Here is a 15263-nt window from a genome sequence, read left to right on the forward strand (position 1 = left end):
TTTGTTCGTTTATTTTGTATCCTTTGACCATGCTAAACTCACTAGTTTTAGAAATTTGGTTTTTAGAATCCTTGGGATTTTCTGCATAATTATTTCATCTGCAAGTAGGGACAGTTTTTTTTCCTCCTTTCCAATCTATATGCTTTTTGTTTCCTTTTCTTGCCTTGTGTAATGACTTCTAGCACTATGTCAGATAGGAGTGATGAGAGTAGACATCCTTGCCTTGTTTCTGATCTTGAGGAGAGAACATTCAGCGTGTCACTATTAAGTGTTATGTTAACCTGCATGTTTTTTGTAGATACTCTCTTCTTTCTTTTCTTTCTTTTTTTTTTTTTAATGCCTACCATCTGGTCTTCCTAGGTGGTCTCTCATCCAAGTACTAACCGGACCCGACCCTGCTTAGCTTCTGAGATCAGACGAGATTGGGCATGTTCAGGGTGGCATGGCCGTAGACTTGTTGAGAAAGTTCCACTTGTTTCCCCTTTTTCTGAGAGTTTATTATGAATGGGTGTTGAATTTTGTCAGGTACTTTCTCTGCATCATTGTTATGATCGTGTGATTTTATTATTAGTCTGTTCATATAGTGGTTTACATTGACTGATTTCCAAATATTGAACTGATCTTGCATCCCTGGAATAAGTACCACTTAGTGGTGGTGTATAATTCTTTTTATATGTTGTTAAATTCCATTTGATAATGTTTTGTTTGATAAAGATTTTTGTGTCTATGTTTATGAGAGAGTGATCTGTATTTCCTTTCTTTTTTGGGGAGAGGGGTATTGTCTTTGACTGTGTTATCAGGGCAGCTTCATAAAATGAATAGGGCTGTGTTCCTCCTACTTTCTGGAAAAGATTGTTTATAATTTGTGTTAATTTTTCTTTAAATGTTTGGTAGAATTTACTAATGAAGCTATCTGAGGATTTATTTGTGTGGGCATTTTAAAATTATAAATTCAATTTTCATAATAGTTTTCTTAGTTGAAATTATGTGTATCATACTGAGTGAATTGTGTTTGTAGTTTTCAAGGAACTGGTCTGTTTCATTTGATTTGTTAAATTTATCTGTGAGTTATCTGAAGTGTTTTCTTGTTATCGTTTTGAAGTCTGCAGGATCTTTAGTGATATCCCTGTTTCATTCCTGATATTGGTAATTTGTGTTTTCTCTCTCTTTTTTTGTCAGTCTTAACTAGATTTGTTAACTTTATTAATCTTTTCAAAGAAACTTTTCTCTATTATTTTTGTTTTCAACTTCATCGATTTCTGCTCTATTATGCTTGTCTTTCTGCTTGTTTTCAGTTTATTTATTTTGAGATTCTTGAGGTATGAGCATAGATTATTGGTTTGAGACATTTTCTTTTCCTTTTTTTGTAGTGGATTCAGTGCTATAAATTCACCTTTAAGCACAGCTTTAGCTGTGTTCCATGAATTTTAATACAACTCCACAAATGTATTTTTATCTTCATTTAGTTCTCTGTAATTTTTTATTTCCCTTGAGACTTCCTCTCTTACCAAAGGATTGTTTAGAAGTATATTGTGTAGTTTTCAAGTATTTGGAGAGTTTCCTGTTATCCTTTGATTACCGATTTCTAATTTGATTCTACTATGGTTGGAGAACACATTCAGTATTATTTCAGTTCCTTTAAATTTGTTGAGGTTTGTTTCATGTTATTTTTGAGTTCTTTTGTATCCTTGTTGATTTTCTTCCTAGTTCTGTCACTTGTGGAGGGAGAGGAGTTGCCAACTAGAATTGTGGATTTAAATTTTTTTTTTCTTTCAGTTCTGTTAGTTTTTGCTTTCCCTATTTTGCAGCTCTGTTGTTTGGTGTATATACATTTAGGATTGCTAGTCTTCTTGGTGGGTTGAACCTGTTGTCATTGTATAAGGTCCTTTTCTGTCTCTGATACTTTTCTTTGCTTTGAAGTCTACTTTATCTGATATTTCTAGAGCCAGGCTTGCTTTCCTTCAGTCAATATTTGCATGGTCTCTCTTGTCCATCCTTTTGCTTCATACCTATTTTTGTCATCTCGGTGTTGTCATCTGTTGATTGCCTTTTTTTTCATGCAGTTTGAGATCTTCCTGGTTCTTCGTATCATGAGCAATTTTTTAATTGAAACCTATACAGTTTTGTATTTTGTTCTAAAACTCTGAGTTCTCTTTTCACTGGCTTTTTCTGACACTCCCCTGGCAGTGGAGGGGAGGTGCTGCCTGATCACTGGGAAGTGGAGGTGGAAGTCCATGTTCTCTACTCAGCCTTCGTTGCCACCCGAAGGTGGGTGAAGAAAGCCTTGTCACTGCTGGGCATAGTGGGAGTTCTAGTTCGCTAGGCCTCTCTACCACTGAACGTTAAGAGTTCTGACCCTCCATCCCAGTGGGGACGGGGAGAGTTTCCTCGTAACTGCTTGGGTGGGTGTGGAAATCCAGGTTCCCCACGTGGTTTCCGTTGACACTGAGGGGCTGGATATTGTTCCTCCCCAGCTCCCCACTTGACCTGCTCTGACACTGCCTCAGTGGGAATATTAGGTGCCTTGCTACAGCCTCATGAGCGTGGAAGTCTAGGCTCCCCACTTAGCCTTTGCTGGTGTGGGTGGGCGTGGGGCCACAGTTTTTTCTTTGGTGTTTGGCTAGAATAGAGCTGTTATTGTCTAAATGTTTTCTGTCTTGCTAGGCTACCCTCTTCCTGCTCGTTTGGCTAAAGAGAGCAGACTTTTGTTGGGAACTTTTTTCTCCCATCCGTTGGCATTTCTGGGTTGCCAGCTTCTTCAGCTCCAGTTCTGGGAAAACCCAAGGAACTCACCACTGTCTTTCCTTGAGACCTGGGGTCCCTAGCTGATCTTCCGCCTTCTCTTGACTTTTTAGAGCCTAATGTTTAATTTATAAATAATCTAGGATTTTTTATTCTATTGGTGGGAAACCAGGGAAAAATACATCTACTCCATCTTCCTGGAAGTGGAGCCGAGTTTTCTTTTTTCTCTCATGTTTTGTGTTTTCTGATATCTTTTAAAATGAAATCCTTCCTTATCCTGACATTCTGCTATATTCTAAAAAATTTCTTAATTCTGCTTTTACATTTGCGTATCTCATCCACCTGGGTTTTATCTTGCTTGTGATGGAAAAGTGAGTGAGGAACCTAATTGTATTTGCTTTCCTGCATAGATGGCCACTTGTTACGGTGCCTTTAAACAGCTTGTTTGCAAGCTGGTTTTGGACTCTCCCTCTGGTTCCACAGTCCGCTGTCTACTCTGCTCCATGTGACATTGTCTTAAATACAGTAGCTTTATGATAAGTCTATATTTGGTAAGATAGGTCTCCCAACCTCCAAAATCGTTTTACTTCTTTGGGGTTTGGCTCTGTCTCATGAGTTTTAGTTCAAAAACAAAATAAGAACAGGAAGAGCAAAATCAGTAGCAAAAAACACCCTGTTGGAATTGGCTTGGATTTGCGCTGACTTTAGAGCACACCACCCACTTGAGTGGCCTTGTTTTCTTTAGCAATTTTATTTACTTTGCATTACCTAGGTCAAAAAATATATCACGTGGCTCCTTGACAGCTTGCTGAGGGTAGGGCTTAATCTTTTTCCAGAATGGGAAATCGTTCGCGATGGCTGTGGTCACCTGCAGCCACCCAGAAAGTCCCACAATGCGTCTGCCTTAGAGCAGGTGTCATGAGCTGCCTGAAGTCCGTGTGGGGGAGAGGGGACAATATGCAGGGTCTAGTCACTCTTTGGGTGTGGGGGGCCAAGAGAGGCCAAATACATATGTTGAGTAAATGAGTCCTGTGATTAGCGTTTGGGGTGTGAGGAGTGGGCATTTGCTGCATGTCTCTATGCAGATACTTGGTTTTTGGTCTTTTCAAATGTATTTTTTTAAGGTTTATTAATTGTTACATTTTCCATATTGCTTTATATATATATGCACACATTTTTTCCCTTGAACCATTTCAAAGTGAATTGCAGAGATTTTTTAAAAATTTTTATTTTTATATTTTCCCCTCTTTAATTTCCCTCCCCACCCACTGTCACCCCTGACCTATGGATGTAGCTGTTTTTCCTTAAGAACTGGATCTCTGAAGGCGGGGCGTCTCCTCCCACATGCTTACAGCGTGCACCCGGGGCCTGGTGCACAAGGGATATGGTCTGTGGCTCCACATGGGGCACGAACCCAGGACCTTCTGCATGTAAAGCAGATGTGCTAACCACTACACTATGGAGCCACCCATGAATTGCAGAGATTTTTGATGTTCTATTCCTAAGAACTTCAGAATTGAGGACAGTCTCTTATAGAGCCACACCACCATCATCTCACCTAAGAAAATTAACAATAAGTCATATCTCCAGCCTTCATGCAAAATTTCCCAGTTACTGCTTTAGGAGCTAGATTTGTGTGTATTTGTGTTTTTTGAGGGGTGGGGGAGGGGGGAGGGGGGACTGAGGTAAATCTGGCTTCCATACTCAGGTGTACACACTGCATTTGGTTACTGTCTCTAAATCTAGAACAGTCCCCTGGTGTTTGGGGGTGTCAACATTTGGACAAACCAAGCCAGTTATCTTGTAGAAGGTCCCACATTCTAGGTTTGTCTGATTGTGTCTTCATGGCTTCTGTAGGTCCTATAAAATTGAAGTTAGGTCTAGAGTGGCACTGCCCAACAGAATCCTAATGTGAGCCACATGTGTCATTCCATATTTTCTGGTAGTCACAAAACATAAATAAAGACAAGCAGGTAGAATTAATTTTAATATATTTAATTTGATATATATATTATTTACCATTAAGTTTTTTACTTACTATATTTCATTTAACAATATGTTTATGTCCAAAATATTATTTTAATATTAAATGAATATTTAGAAAGTATTAATATGATATTTTACTTTCCTTTTTTATATGAAATTTTCAAAATCTAGTGTGTGTTTTACACTTACTGGCCAGCCACATTTCCAGTGCTCAGTAGGCACATGCAGCTGGAGGCTCTGTACCAGACCTCCCAGGGTGAGACTTGATCCAACTCATGGTAGATGTTTTTGGCAGGAGCATTTATGGGGTAACTGCCTGTGCGTGATTTTGAAATCATGGGAGTTGCTAAAGTCTGAGATGACTCTTCTTCTCTTCCAGGCTCTGCGTGCCTGGGATGGAGCAGGTGTGCAGAGGGTGAGGACCCAGCTCTGGGACCACGTCGCTTGCTTCCTTCCTTCGTGAGACTGTCGGCTTGAGCAGACTCAGCCCTGGATGAGCATGTCCATGGGCCTCTCGCTGCTGCTCCCCCTCTGGGGGAGGACCTTTCTCCTCCTGCTCTCCGTGGCTGTGACTCAGTCCCACTGGCCCAGGGAACCTTCGGAGGCCGTCAGGGACTGGGAGAACCAGCTCGAGGCGTCCATGCACTCGGTGCTCTCAGACCTCCATGAGGCTGTTCCCACGGTGGTCGGCATTCCTGATGGCACAGCTGTTGTCGGGCGCTCGTTTCGAGTGACCATTCCAACAGATATAATTGCCTCCAATGGAGAAGTCATCAAGGTGAGACTGGGTATAAAGTGTAAAAAAGGAAGAATTCTCATTTTCCATTTTAGTTTCTGGTTTTAGTTTTTCAGTTCTATGCTCCAACAATTCTGAGCTCATTTCTTCCAGGCCCTGCTGTGTCCCTTAAGAGAGGGACTGCCACTGATGTTCACAAGAGGGTCCCTATTTATCGCAGAATAGAAGCCTAAACCTTAATTCTTACTCCCGTTTTGAGGGTATCACCATTAAAAAGCCTTTACATCTGTGCTTCTGGAAGGTCTCTTGGTCATCGCATTAGAGGTTTGATGGAAAAGGGCCTGGGTATAGGAAAGGTTCTCCTTTCATTAACAGTGTGATTAAACTCAGGAAATATAGAACTTTTAAATGCTTTGAACCTATTTTTAAAAATAAGGTTTAAATAAATACAGGAGTTTTGCTCTCATTTGGTATTTTGTGTTTACTAATGTATTGGGTCACTTAAGAACCAAAATTAGTACACAGTCTTCAGCCTTGCCCCATCTCTTTTTGAAGAAGCAATCCAGAGAACAAGGGAATCTGAGTCCCATGTAACAGGAAGAGTGTCTTATCTGACCCACGGTGGAAATAAGGTGAAACAGGAAGCTTTTGTGTGAAGAAGCACCGACCCTTTGGAGTTATGGGACCTTGGAATTGCCCTTGGATCCTGAACGAGTTTGCATGGTGGCCATGTGGGTGGGCGGGGTGTACCTCTCAAACTGTGAACATCTCCTAGAACAGAGGTCAGCACACTTTTCCTTAAAGGGCCTTTTAGCTGCAGGCCATTTGGTTTCTGTTGCAGCTCCACAGCTCGCCGTTGTGGTGCCAGAGTAGCCGTAGACGACGTGTGAATGAATGGGCACAGCCGTGTCCCCGTAAAACTTTATTTGTGGACACAGAAACTGAAATTTGAATTTCATATAATTTTCACATGTCAAGAAATATTCTTCTTCTTTTTTTTTTATCCCCCTCAATCGTTCGAAAATGCAAAATCTATTTTTAGCTCATGAGCTGTATAAAAGCAGGTGGCAGGCTAGATTTGGCTCATGGCCACCGTTTGCTGACCCCTGCTCTGTAGCATTCCTTCCTTAGAGGTGTGGCTGGAAAATGAACTAAAATATTCGAAGGTTTATACTTCGTTATGGTAGTTTTTTATATTTGTTTCACGTTCAGACTTCTACATACATATAGTGTTCTGGCTACCCGTTGGTGTGTTTAAACCACCAAAACTTAGTGGTTTAAAACAACCAGTTTATTTTGCTCAGTTTTGTGGCCAGGAATATAGAGATTCAGGGCTTATCTGGGAGCCTTCTCTCCGCTGCACATGGCGCTAGCTAGAGTGACTCATCTGGGGCTAGAGGACCCACTTCTAGCATGGCTCGTTCACGGCTGGCGAACTGGTGCTGCTTGTTGACAGGGAGCTTAGCTGGTGCTGTTGGTCAGGGTCCTTGGTTCCTTTCCACGTAGATGTTTCCATGGGCTGTTGGGATTTCCTCTCATCATTTTAGCTGAGTTCCATAATCAGGTATTCCAAGAAACAGGACGTGGAAGATGCCAGTCTCTTAAGGCCTGGGCTTGGAAGCTCACACAGCGACACGTCCATTGTACTTCATCGGTCACAGCCACACAGTCCTTACCAGCCTGTCCCTGCCTGGCTCACGGCCCCAGGCATATGCATTAGAAACGGTCACAGCTTCCGTGCCACTCTTCCCCTTGCACCTGAGCAGCCCCTGTCTTCACTCACACCTTCCCCATGCTCTCTTCCTTTTCCCCATTATCCCTTTCTCTTTAGGTCATATCTTGTTCTCAGGGTGGCCTTGTGACCTCAGAGGTGGTCATACTTCCGAAGATCCTGGCCCACTTCCACGGAACTCTTTCCAGTTTGCAGAGTATTTGCAAAAGATTTTTGTGTAATCTTCATAATACACCAAGCAAGCCGAATGCTAGTCTGATCATTACATGAAGAATGATAGTTTGGGGGGTACATTTCTTCCCCGACTTCAGATTTGATCTTCTGGATATCCAAACCCTGCAGTGGTTGCCCTTGTTCCAGAGGCCACTGGAATGTTTTACATGGATTAGTCTTGACTAGAGGTGCCTTGAACTGATACAGTGAGCTGGATATTTGCTGTATCTGGCAAAGAGACATTTAACAGGCTTATTCACCAGGGGAGTAAAGAGATTTTACTGGGAAAACAGGATTTTATCTGAGCATATTTATCTGTAGAAAGACCATTTAGTAGCTGATCAGCCTGTAGAAAAACAGATGAAGACATGTGACTTTTCATCCCAGTTTTAACCACCAGGGTTGTGTGGGTTGGGAAATCAGATCAAAAGGCCTAACTTCAGTCCTGGGGCTTTGGTGTCCCTGTGTATGAGACAGGGTTGAAAAGTCCTTATATTAAAGGAGTTGTTTTTTTCCCGCTCATTATAACATACATTAGAAATGTACATTGTAGAAAAGCGAGAAAGTCTCTTGTGGTTTCTACGGCTCAGCCCACTCTCCTCTATCATTTTTTTGTGTTCAAAAGCTGTCCATGTCACATACCCACACAGACACCTTAGACCTAGGATCACTTGGACATATTTTAACTGTACATACAGTCACTAGCTTGAGTTTTTTCTGCTTAGTTAAGTGTTCTTTGAGAATGGAACTTCTAATGGCTGTCCAGTATTGTTGTGTATGTAAGGAACATTTCAGATCTTGGTCCCAAGGAGCCTTGTTAGGGTGACCTCCAAATCCTATCTGTCACTCTTACCATCATCCAGGCCACCACTTGCTCACCTCTTCCCAGCCCCCCCCCCCCGCCCCGCCTCCGTTGTTGACCCCTCAAGTCTGTTCTCCCACTGAGGCAAGAGACATCTTCATCTTTATAAAGCTTAAATCTATTTAACACCACCTCCACCCCCATTACTGAACCCCTTTCCCTTCACATATCATGTCCCAGCCACACCGGGGCTTTCTGCCACATAACCATGCCAGCCTCAGGGCCACTCCAGGACTCTGGCCTCATTTGTTCTGTCAGGTGTGCTCTAAGGCCCCAGGTGATATTCAAGTTGAGCCTGAAAGAGCTCAACTTGAATATCACCTGGGGCCTTAGAGCCCTTTTTCTCCACCCAGATGAAAGTAAAACCCCATGTTACCTTCTTAGCAAATTTCTGTACTTGAAATTCTCGGTTTTTCTTAGTCTGTATGTGTGACTCCCATCACATAGTAGGCCCTCAAATGTTTATGAGCTGCTCGAGGGAAGGAGGACCCCTTCAGTGCTTGTAAACCTGTTTTGGACCATCAAAGCCTACTCGGCTGTGTGCAGGGGGAAATGCCAGCCCATGTCCGGGGCAGCAAGGAGTGGGGTTCCCAGATGAGGGCTGGTCCTCCAGCCAGCTTGGATGTGGCTGAGTTGCCTAATGACTCAAAGGCAGAATATCTGCCTGAGAGCTGATGAGATTAGATGGCGTAGTGGTCATACGTGTTGACTGGTCAGGGGCCATGCATGGCAGTTGGTGATGGGAAAATTCAGTGTTTGCAACAGACTGAGTAACAGTTTGTTGAAAGGATAGAAAATTAAGTCTCGTGCTAAGTGAGCTGCACTGGCCGCCTGCCGATCCTTGATTGACCTATGTGGGCTGTTGGTGACGCTGGCTATTCAGGAGGTTGTGGCAGCTCTTGGAATCACAGTGACAGAGGGTGTGCTGCTTGGCGTCAGCCAGGTGTGCCCATCAGGTAATGTCACCTCCTAAAACAAGGGCTTTTTTATACTTCATACACAAGGCTGCAAGGAAGCAGGTCAGGAGAAAGAAGAGAGGACCTGCCTGCCTGGCGGACGTAGCCCTGAGGTCGTGGATCCTGTGCTCTGCCTCACACCAGACAGACACCCTTTTGTGCCCGGACAGCCCTGTCCAGTCTCAGCCTGGCCAGCACCTGTTACTTCCCTGCTGTTCTCCAGTTCTGTGTCAGGAATCGATTTGATATTGAGCTTAACTTCCAAATAGACTCCACTGATTAGATGATGCCAGAAGGGGCTGCAGGCTGTCTCCAGGCCCTCATGGCCATGCCACCTACCTGAGAGACCTGTGTCATGAACCCCTCTCCTTTCCTGTGAGCTCAAGACACCCTAAAGCAGATGGTCCTGGCGCATGCTCCCTTGGACCAGACTGGGTGCCTGTATACAAAGCTCATCTCAAGTCTTGACTGTTCTTTACTCTCACAGCTGCCTTTGGATCATAGAGCACGTGCCCGCCTCATCAGGGTCTGTGGGGACGAGCCCTCAGAAGCCCTCAGAAGCTTGGCCTTTGCTGAGCAGATCCTAGGCTGTCCCAAGGTGACGGTAGTGTGAGTTAGCCATCTCGACCCTTGCCTCCCTCGGGGTTGGTGCCGGGACCTCTCCTCTGACTTGAGTGAGCTGCTCACTGGCCGAGGAAAGTGATCACATGCCTGGAATCGTTCCAACCCCTCTCTCAGGGGTGGTCAGGAGAGACAGCTCTGCATCACACGAGGGACTGGGCTAGAGCCCCCTCAGATGTCTCATTTTGGTAGAGCCCCAGGGTGGCTTTTCATCCCTGAGCCTCCTTGCCTGGAGACAATGCGGACTTTCCCTCAGCCCAAGATGTCGGCAGACTGGGAGCAGCCCTTCCTGGGACTATGCTCTCAGCTGCTGGCATGGGCCCCCAATTGTTCCCCTGAGAACAATGGGTACTCTTTTTGGCCTGGCAGGGGAGTTCATGAAAGGAGCGTTTCTTTGGATGCTTGAGAGCTTTGTGGCAACTCCGCCTGCGTGTGATGAACTGCAGTTTCTTCCTGCCTCAAGTGGGTGTTCCCCAGCTCTGAATGGACCCCTTGTGAGCACAGCACACCGGGAAATGCGGGTTGGTGAAGGACGGCATCCTTGGGGGTGGGTTGTCAGAATGGCATTCGCCCAATGCATCAACTCAAATACTGAAAATATAGGCTTCTATGTTTTGAGAAAAAAAATTAGGACTTAAAGAACATGACAGTAAATATAGATGATGTCAAGGCTTGAGATTGAGGGACTAATTCTGAGAATTTTATTAATGGCTGTAATTACGCTAAACTGTCTCTTACTTTTAGGGATAAAAAGATTAATTTTTGTTTTTAGATGAGAACAGTTAGTGTTAGGTAAAATGCTTCATAACTCTGACCAGAAGAGCACTGACTGGGCTAGACAGATTGTGTTCAGAATGTGATCCTGTGGCTTTGGCCACTGTATCAAGAACCATGTGCCGGTTTGAGGTTCGCATGTCTAGCTCAGGACCAGTGGTTGTCTGTCATGGATGTGGCTCTGCTTTGCTGAGCAAAGCTAAGGCCTCTCACACCCGCTTCCACCATAGTTCTTTTCCTTATGTGGGTAGAAAGCCTTAGTCCTTGGACTCCAAGCCAGAAGCTCTTCCTATTGACCTGTGCCGACTCCCAGCCCAGCCATGTAACTGCCCATGTGCGTCATTTGCAGAAGCTGATCTTAGTCACAAAGCTTATTTGTCTCATTGTCATAGTTCATGACATAGACACAGGATCAACACCATACGGGCCTGAATGTGAGTCAACACCGTGGAGGCCTGTGACATATGACTGTGGGCTCAGACTCCGTCAGAGGGGCTGTTTCCTGCCTCTCTCAACAGAGATTACATAGTTGGCCTTGAACCACCTCATGTCCTAGTGCCTTCAAGATGTTGCCTATGGTACCCGCCATAGGTGGCTGCAGGTTGGCCCAGCTCTGCAGCTTGGCTGAGGGGTGAGCGAGCTGAAGGGCCAGGAGCCAGTGACCAAGTCTGGGGAAAGGTAGGGACTTTGCCAAGGCAGGCTGCTAGAGGTCCAAGCAGTGATGTGTCACAGGGGGTCAGTCTGTGCAACTTTGAAATAGACCACTGAGAAGATCCTCCAGCATATCTGTGGAGGATTCAGGGAAGGGCCCATCCTGAACCCTTGAGACTGTCCTGTCTAGAGGTGTTGGAAGGTGCCACCATGAGGCCCAAAGGACCCACCAAAAGGTTTGTAGTGTGAGGGAATTCTCACCAAATGCAGTTTCTTGATTATACTTTATTCCTAAGACCCCGCTTGGCTGGCCATCACCAGCCCACCCAAGTGACATGGCTGTGAAGATGCTCATCATTTTTCTAGACTCTCTGCTGGCTACGTCTAAGCTCAACATCTCCTACATTGGTAAGATAGGACCTCTGAATGGTGAACGATGAAGCTTAGGTTTTCTTGGTTTCAGAAGCCAAAGGTCATGCAATTAACTGGGCCCCAGTGAGAGTCCAGTTCTTCAGTTTTGTCCTTCAGCTGCGTCTAACTGGCCGGCTCATACTGCAGGGAACCTGCTTTTTGGTGAGGGACTGAGTAACGGAAGCTCCTCTGCCCGTTTGCTCCTTCTCCAGGTGTGGGAGGGTACTGATTCGGGGTGAGAGACTTCGCTTGTGTTGCACGGTGTTTAGTGCAGGTGCTGTATCTTCTTCAAACTGGGTGTTCAAACTGGGTGTGAGAAGGCCCCAGCGGAACAGTTGCTGAGAATGTTCCAGAACCCAGCAGGAAGTCTGTTACTAGTCACTTGCTAGTGTAGACTGAGGAGTGACCCAAACCGTCCCACTTGCCCATTCCCCAGTCATTGGTCATGGTGATGCATTGTGGGCATCGCTGGGCATGGGTTGTCTTTAGAACTCCTTCGGGGTCTGCCCAAGTTTTGTGGTTTTGATACTTAATGTTTTGGGATGTACTTTATGAATCAAGATTTTTAAACCGCTTGTGTAGCTGTTTGAGACCTTATTTTCTCAGTGTTGGGTTTGCCTTCCATCCCAGAAGCATGTCCTCTCTGAGAGTTGCTGAAACTGGGAAGATTCTGGCTCTTTCTGGGCAGCCTGTGCGCCAGAGACTATGTTCTCAAGCTGGGCCTCGTCCCACAGTGCCTGTCGGTGTTTCCACTGACCACCAAAGCTTCCCTTCCCAGAGGCCTTGCCTCCCACGCCTCCAAGGCAGTGGCGTCAGTGAAGGGAGGCTGAGTGACCTGAGACTCTGGGGGAGTTCCAGAGTGGTGGGGACCAGTCTGTCCCCCAGATACAAGTGCAGGTGCTGGTGAGCACTCACACAGAGCTCTGATGCCTGCCTCTGCTGCCATTCCTAGCCTGGCCACCCTTAGGGGTTAAGTTGTGGGTGGTTACAGTACAGCTAGAGCAGAAATATTTATACGAGGAAACCAAGGGCTCCAAGGATAGTGAAAATCTTGTGCGCAGATATGCAGGCTCCAGCACACCTGTTTTCGACTGAAGAGGAAATGAATGCTGGGGTGTCACCTGCAGCAAGTCCTCCCCTCCCCTGATGCCCCTCAGGGCATTCACCCACTCCTGGCAGACAGGTCTTATCAGGTAAGCAAGTCCCTGAGGGTCCCCAGCCTTGGCCTTGTTCCCTTGTAGGATGCTGGCTTCCCCTTCCTGTAGCCTCCCCACTTCCTTTTGGTGCTTTGAGCTTCTATTTTGGGATATGAATAGGGAGACAAGGCGTCAGTGTGTGCAGGGTCCATGGCTGGTTAGGAAGGAGGAGTGCGGAGTGGCGTCTGGACCCTTGCGTGCAGCAGCCTCACAGTGTGTGCTGGGTCCTCTCTCAGCCCACAGGAGTAGTGAGGGGGACCAGCACTGATAGAGAATCCAGCATGTGCCTGGCCCTACGATCGTACGAGGATGGCGGCATCGTTTCCCCCTTTTTACAGATGAGAAATCGAGCTGAGTTCGGATCAAGCCTCAGCCTGCCTGCAGCTGGGATTCAGCCCAGGGCTCCTGGTGATGGGGCTTCCCCTCGAGTAGGCCGCTGTTACAGGGATGAGTCCTGGCTTGTCGCGAGGCCGCATCTCTCAGGAGGAACTTTGATATCCCACTTCACCTTTAGGCCCTGAGAAGAAAAGTGGTCCAGAGCTCGGAAGTTTTGAAAGCTGCGGAGGATGTCCGGAGTTCCCATGGCCTGAGGGCCTCTTGCTTTGTTGGGTAGCACAGGTGTTACATCCCAGCGCATTCTCTCAGCTGAGTGCCCTAGAGCCACTCATGGAATCCTGCGGGAACCCGGATGCTGCCAGGTCTTCAGGCATGTTCAGACTTCCCAGTTCAGGGGCTTTCCCCAAATGGCCTTGAAAATGCAGGGGTGCCAGCTTGTCTGTGACTTGGCTAGGTTCCTTGTGGAGCTCAGGTTTATTTTGCTTCATGTGGCCCTTTTATTAAAATGAATCATTGCCACTCAGAGTGTTTCCTGGGCCTGACACTCCCAGCACCAAGATGCTTGGAGATGCGGGAGATTTAGGACCTTCAGGTTGGGACTTTCCCTTTCTGTCTGAGGAGCGCTCCAGACCCTGGGAGCTGCTGCCCCAGGGCCATAGATCCGGAGTGGACACCGGTTTTGCAGCCAGGCCTGGCCAGGGCTTCAGGACCCTGAGGAGCCAGAATCTACAGAGAGGACAGCACGCGTGCAGGTTGGAAAGGCCTGGCTCTGTTTCTGACATGGTTTGTCTCAAATGTCTGTAAAGCTGTAGGTAGACCCTAGTGAAGTAATTCGTTTGGATAATCAGAATAAAGCTACCGATTCTGCTCTTCTTTCTCCCAGTTTGAAACAGCACTATAACTTGCTTCAGTGAAGCCTGGAGTTTTCTTCAATGTTCGTCGTTTATGTTACATGTTAGTGACATGTTATAATGTCTCTCGGCATAGTTGTAGTGAGCGTGTGTCTTCTGATGCTGGCTGTGTGGGAGCCTAGGCCCAAAAGCGGCCCAGGTTTACTCCTGGGGAAATGTCCGACAGCAGAACTGTGGCTGCTGGGGTCACAGAACGGGAAATGAGCCAGGCTGGGAAGCTCGAGAAGGTGTGAGGCCCTTTTCCGTGTTAAAGTGCCCTTACGTAGTTAGGACAGACTGGAAAAGCACTGGGCCTGCTTACTCATCTGTACTGGTAGAACTTACAGGGCTGGGCACAGACCTCACTGCCTGGCTCCTCAGGAATGTCCCCTGGGCGTGGCCCAGTTGGCACCCACCTCCGGGCCTCTCCTCGTCTCTCCCAGCCCGGTACAGCCTTCTGTACAGGTGGCCTCTCCTTGGCTGACTTCACCCAGAGCTCTGTTCCAGACCCTTCCTTCCTCCTCTGTCTTCCCTCTGCCAGGTGTGCTTGCATCCCAGTGGCAGTCATGGGGTGGAGTGGAACAAGGAAACACCCTTGGGTGACCAGAAACCTAGGTCCACACCTTAGTCACCTACTCTCTACCTCTCAGGACGCCAGTTCCTACGCCTCCCCTGTAAAACATCTCATGGTTGCAGGGGATCGTGAGTTTTCAGAGGATGGGGGATTCTCAGTGGTGCATTAATTAGATGCCGGTGGCCCCAAGAGTGGACAAAATGTGGTGTCACAAAAGAAACGCTGTTCATAGACCTTCAGTGAACTCAGTGGCTCTGAGAGCAATCAGTAAAGGACGACCTCGATAAGTAACTCCTAATAATGTCAGATGTCATCTCATGGGTTTTTGCTGGAGGTAGAAACCTATTTATAGCGGTGTAAGTATCTGGTCTCTGCTAAGATTGATGGACTTGCATGCTGCTGGGGCGCCTGGGTCCTGGCTGGGGAAATCAGTTGTGAGCTGTCTCCTCTGCACTCAGACATCAGGTTCTTGGCAGGAGGAAGCCTGAGGAACCGGACCCCTGCGGGACCCAGCAGGCATGGCTCTGGCCTTCCAGCCGCAGGGAGGGAAGCATTTCCGTGTCCCTTGCTGACAAGCAGTTGC

The 15263-nt window shown here is 46.6% G+C and overlaps 1 protein-coding gene and 1 pseudogene across 3 annotated transcripts in view; one reads left to right on the forward strand and one right to left on the reverse strand.

Moving 5' to 3' along the window:
* Nucleotides 1-15263, forward strand: part of DAG1 (dystroglycan 1) — a 48942-nt gene that overhangs the window by 27769 nt on the left and 5910 nt on the right. For all 3 annotated transcript variants that reach the window (XM_011375427.2, XM_011375428.1, XM_011375425.2), the window contains exon 2: nucleotides 5108-5506. In XM_011375427.2, coding sequence (XP_011373729.1) covers nucleotides 5222-5506 — 285 coding nt within the window. In that variant the 5' untranslated portion in view covers nucleotides 5108-5221. The remainder of the gene's footprint in view (nucleotides 1-5107; nucleotides 5507-15263) is intronic.
* LOC111729615 lies at nucleotides 338-454 on the reverse strand (annotated as a pseudogene).

The sequence above is a fragment of the Pteropus vampyrus genome, unplaced genomic scaffold (assembly GCF_000151845.1).
Source record: "Pteropus vampyrus isolate Shadow unplaced genomic scaffold, Pvam_2.0 Scaffold271, whole genome shotgun sequence".
NCBI classification, from domain to species: domain Eukaryota; kingdom Metazoa; phylum Chordata; class Mammalia; order Chiroptera; family Pteropodidae; genus Pteropus; species Pteropus vampyrus.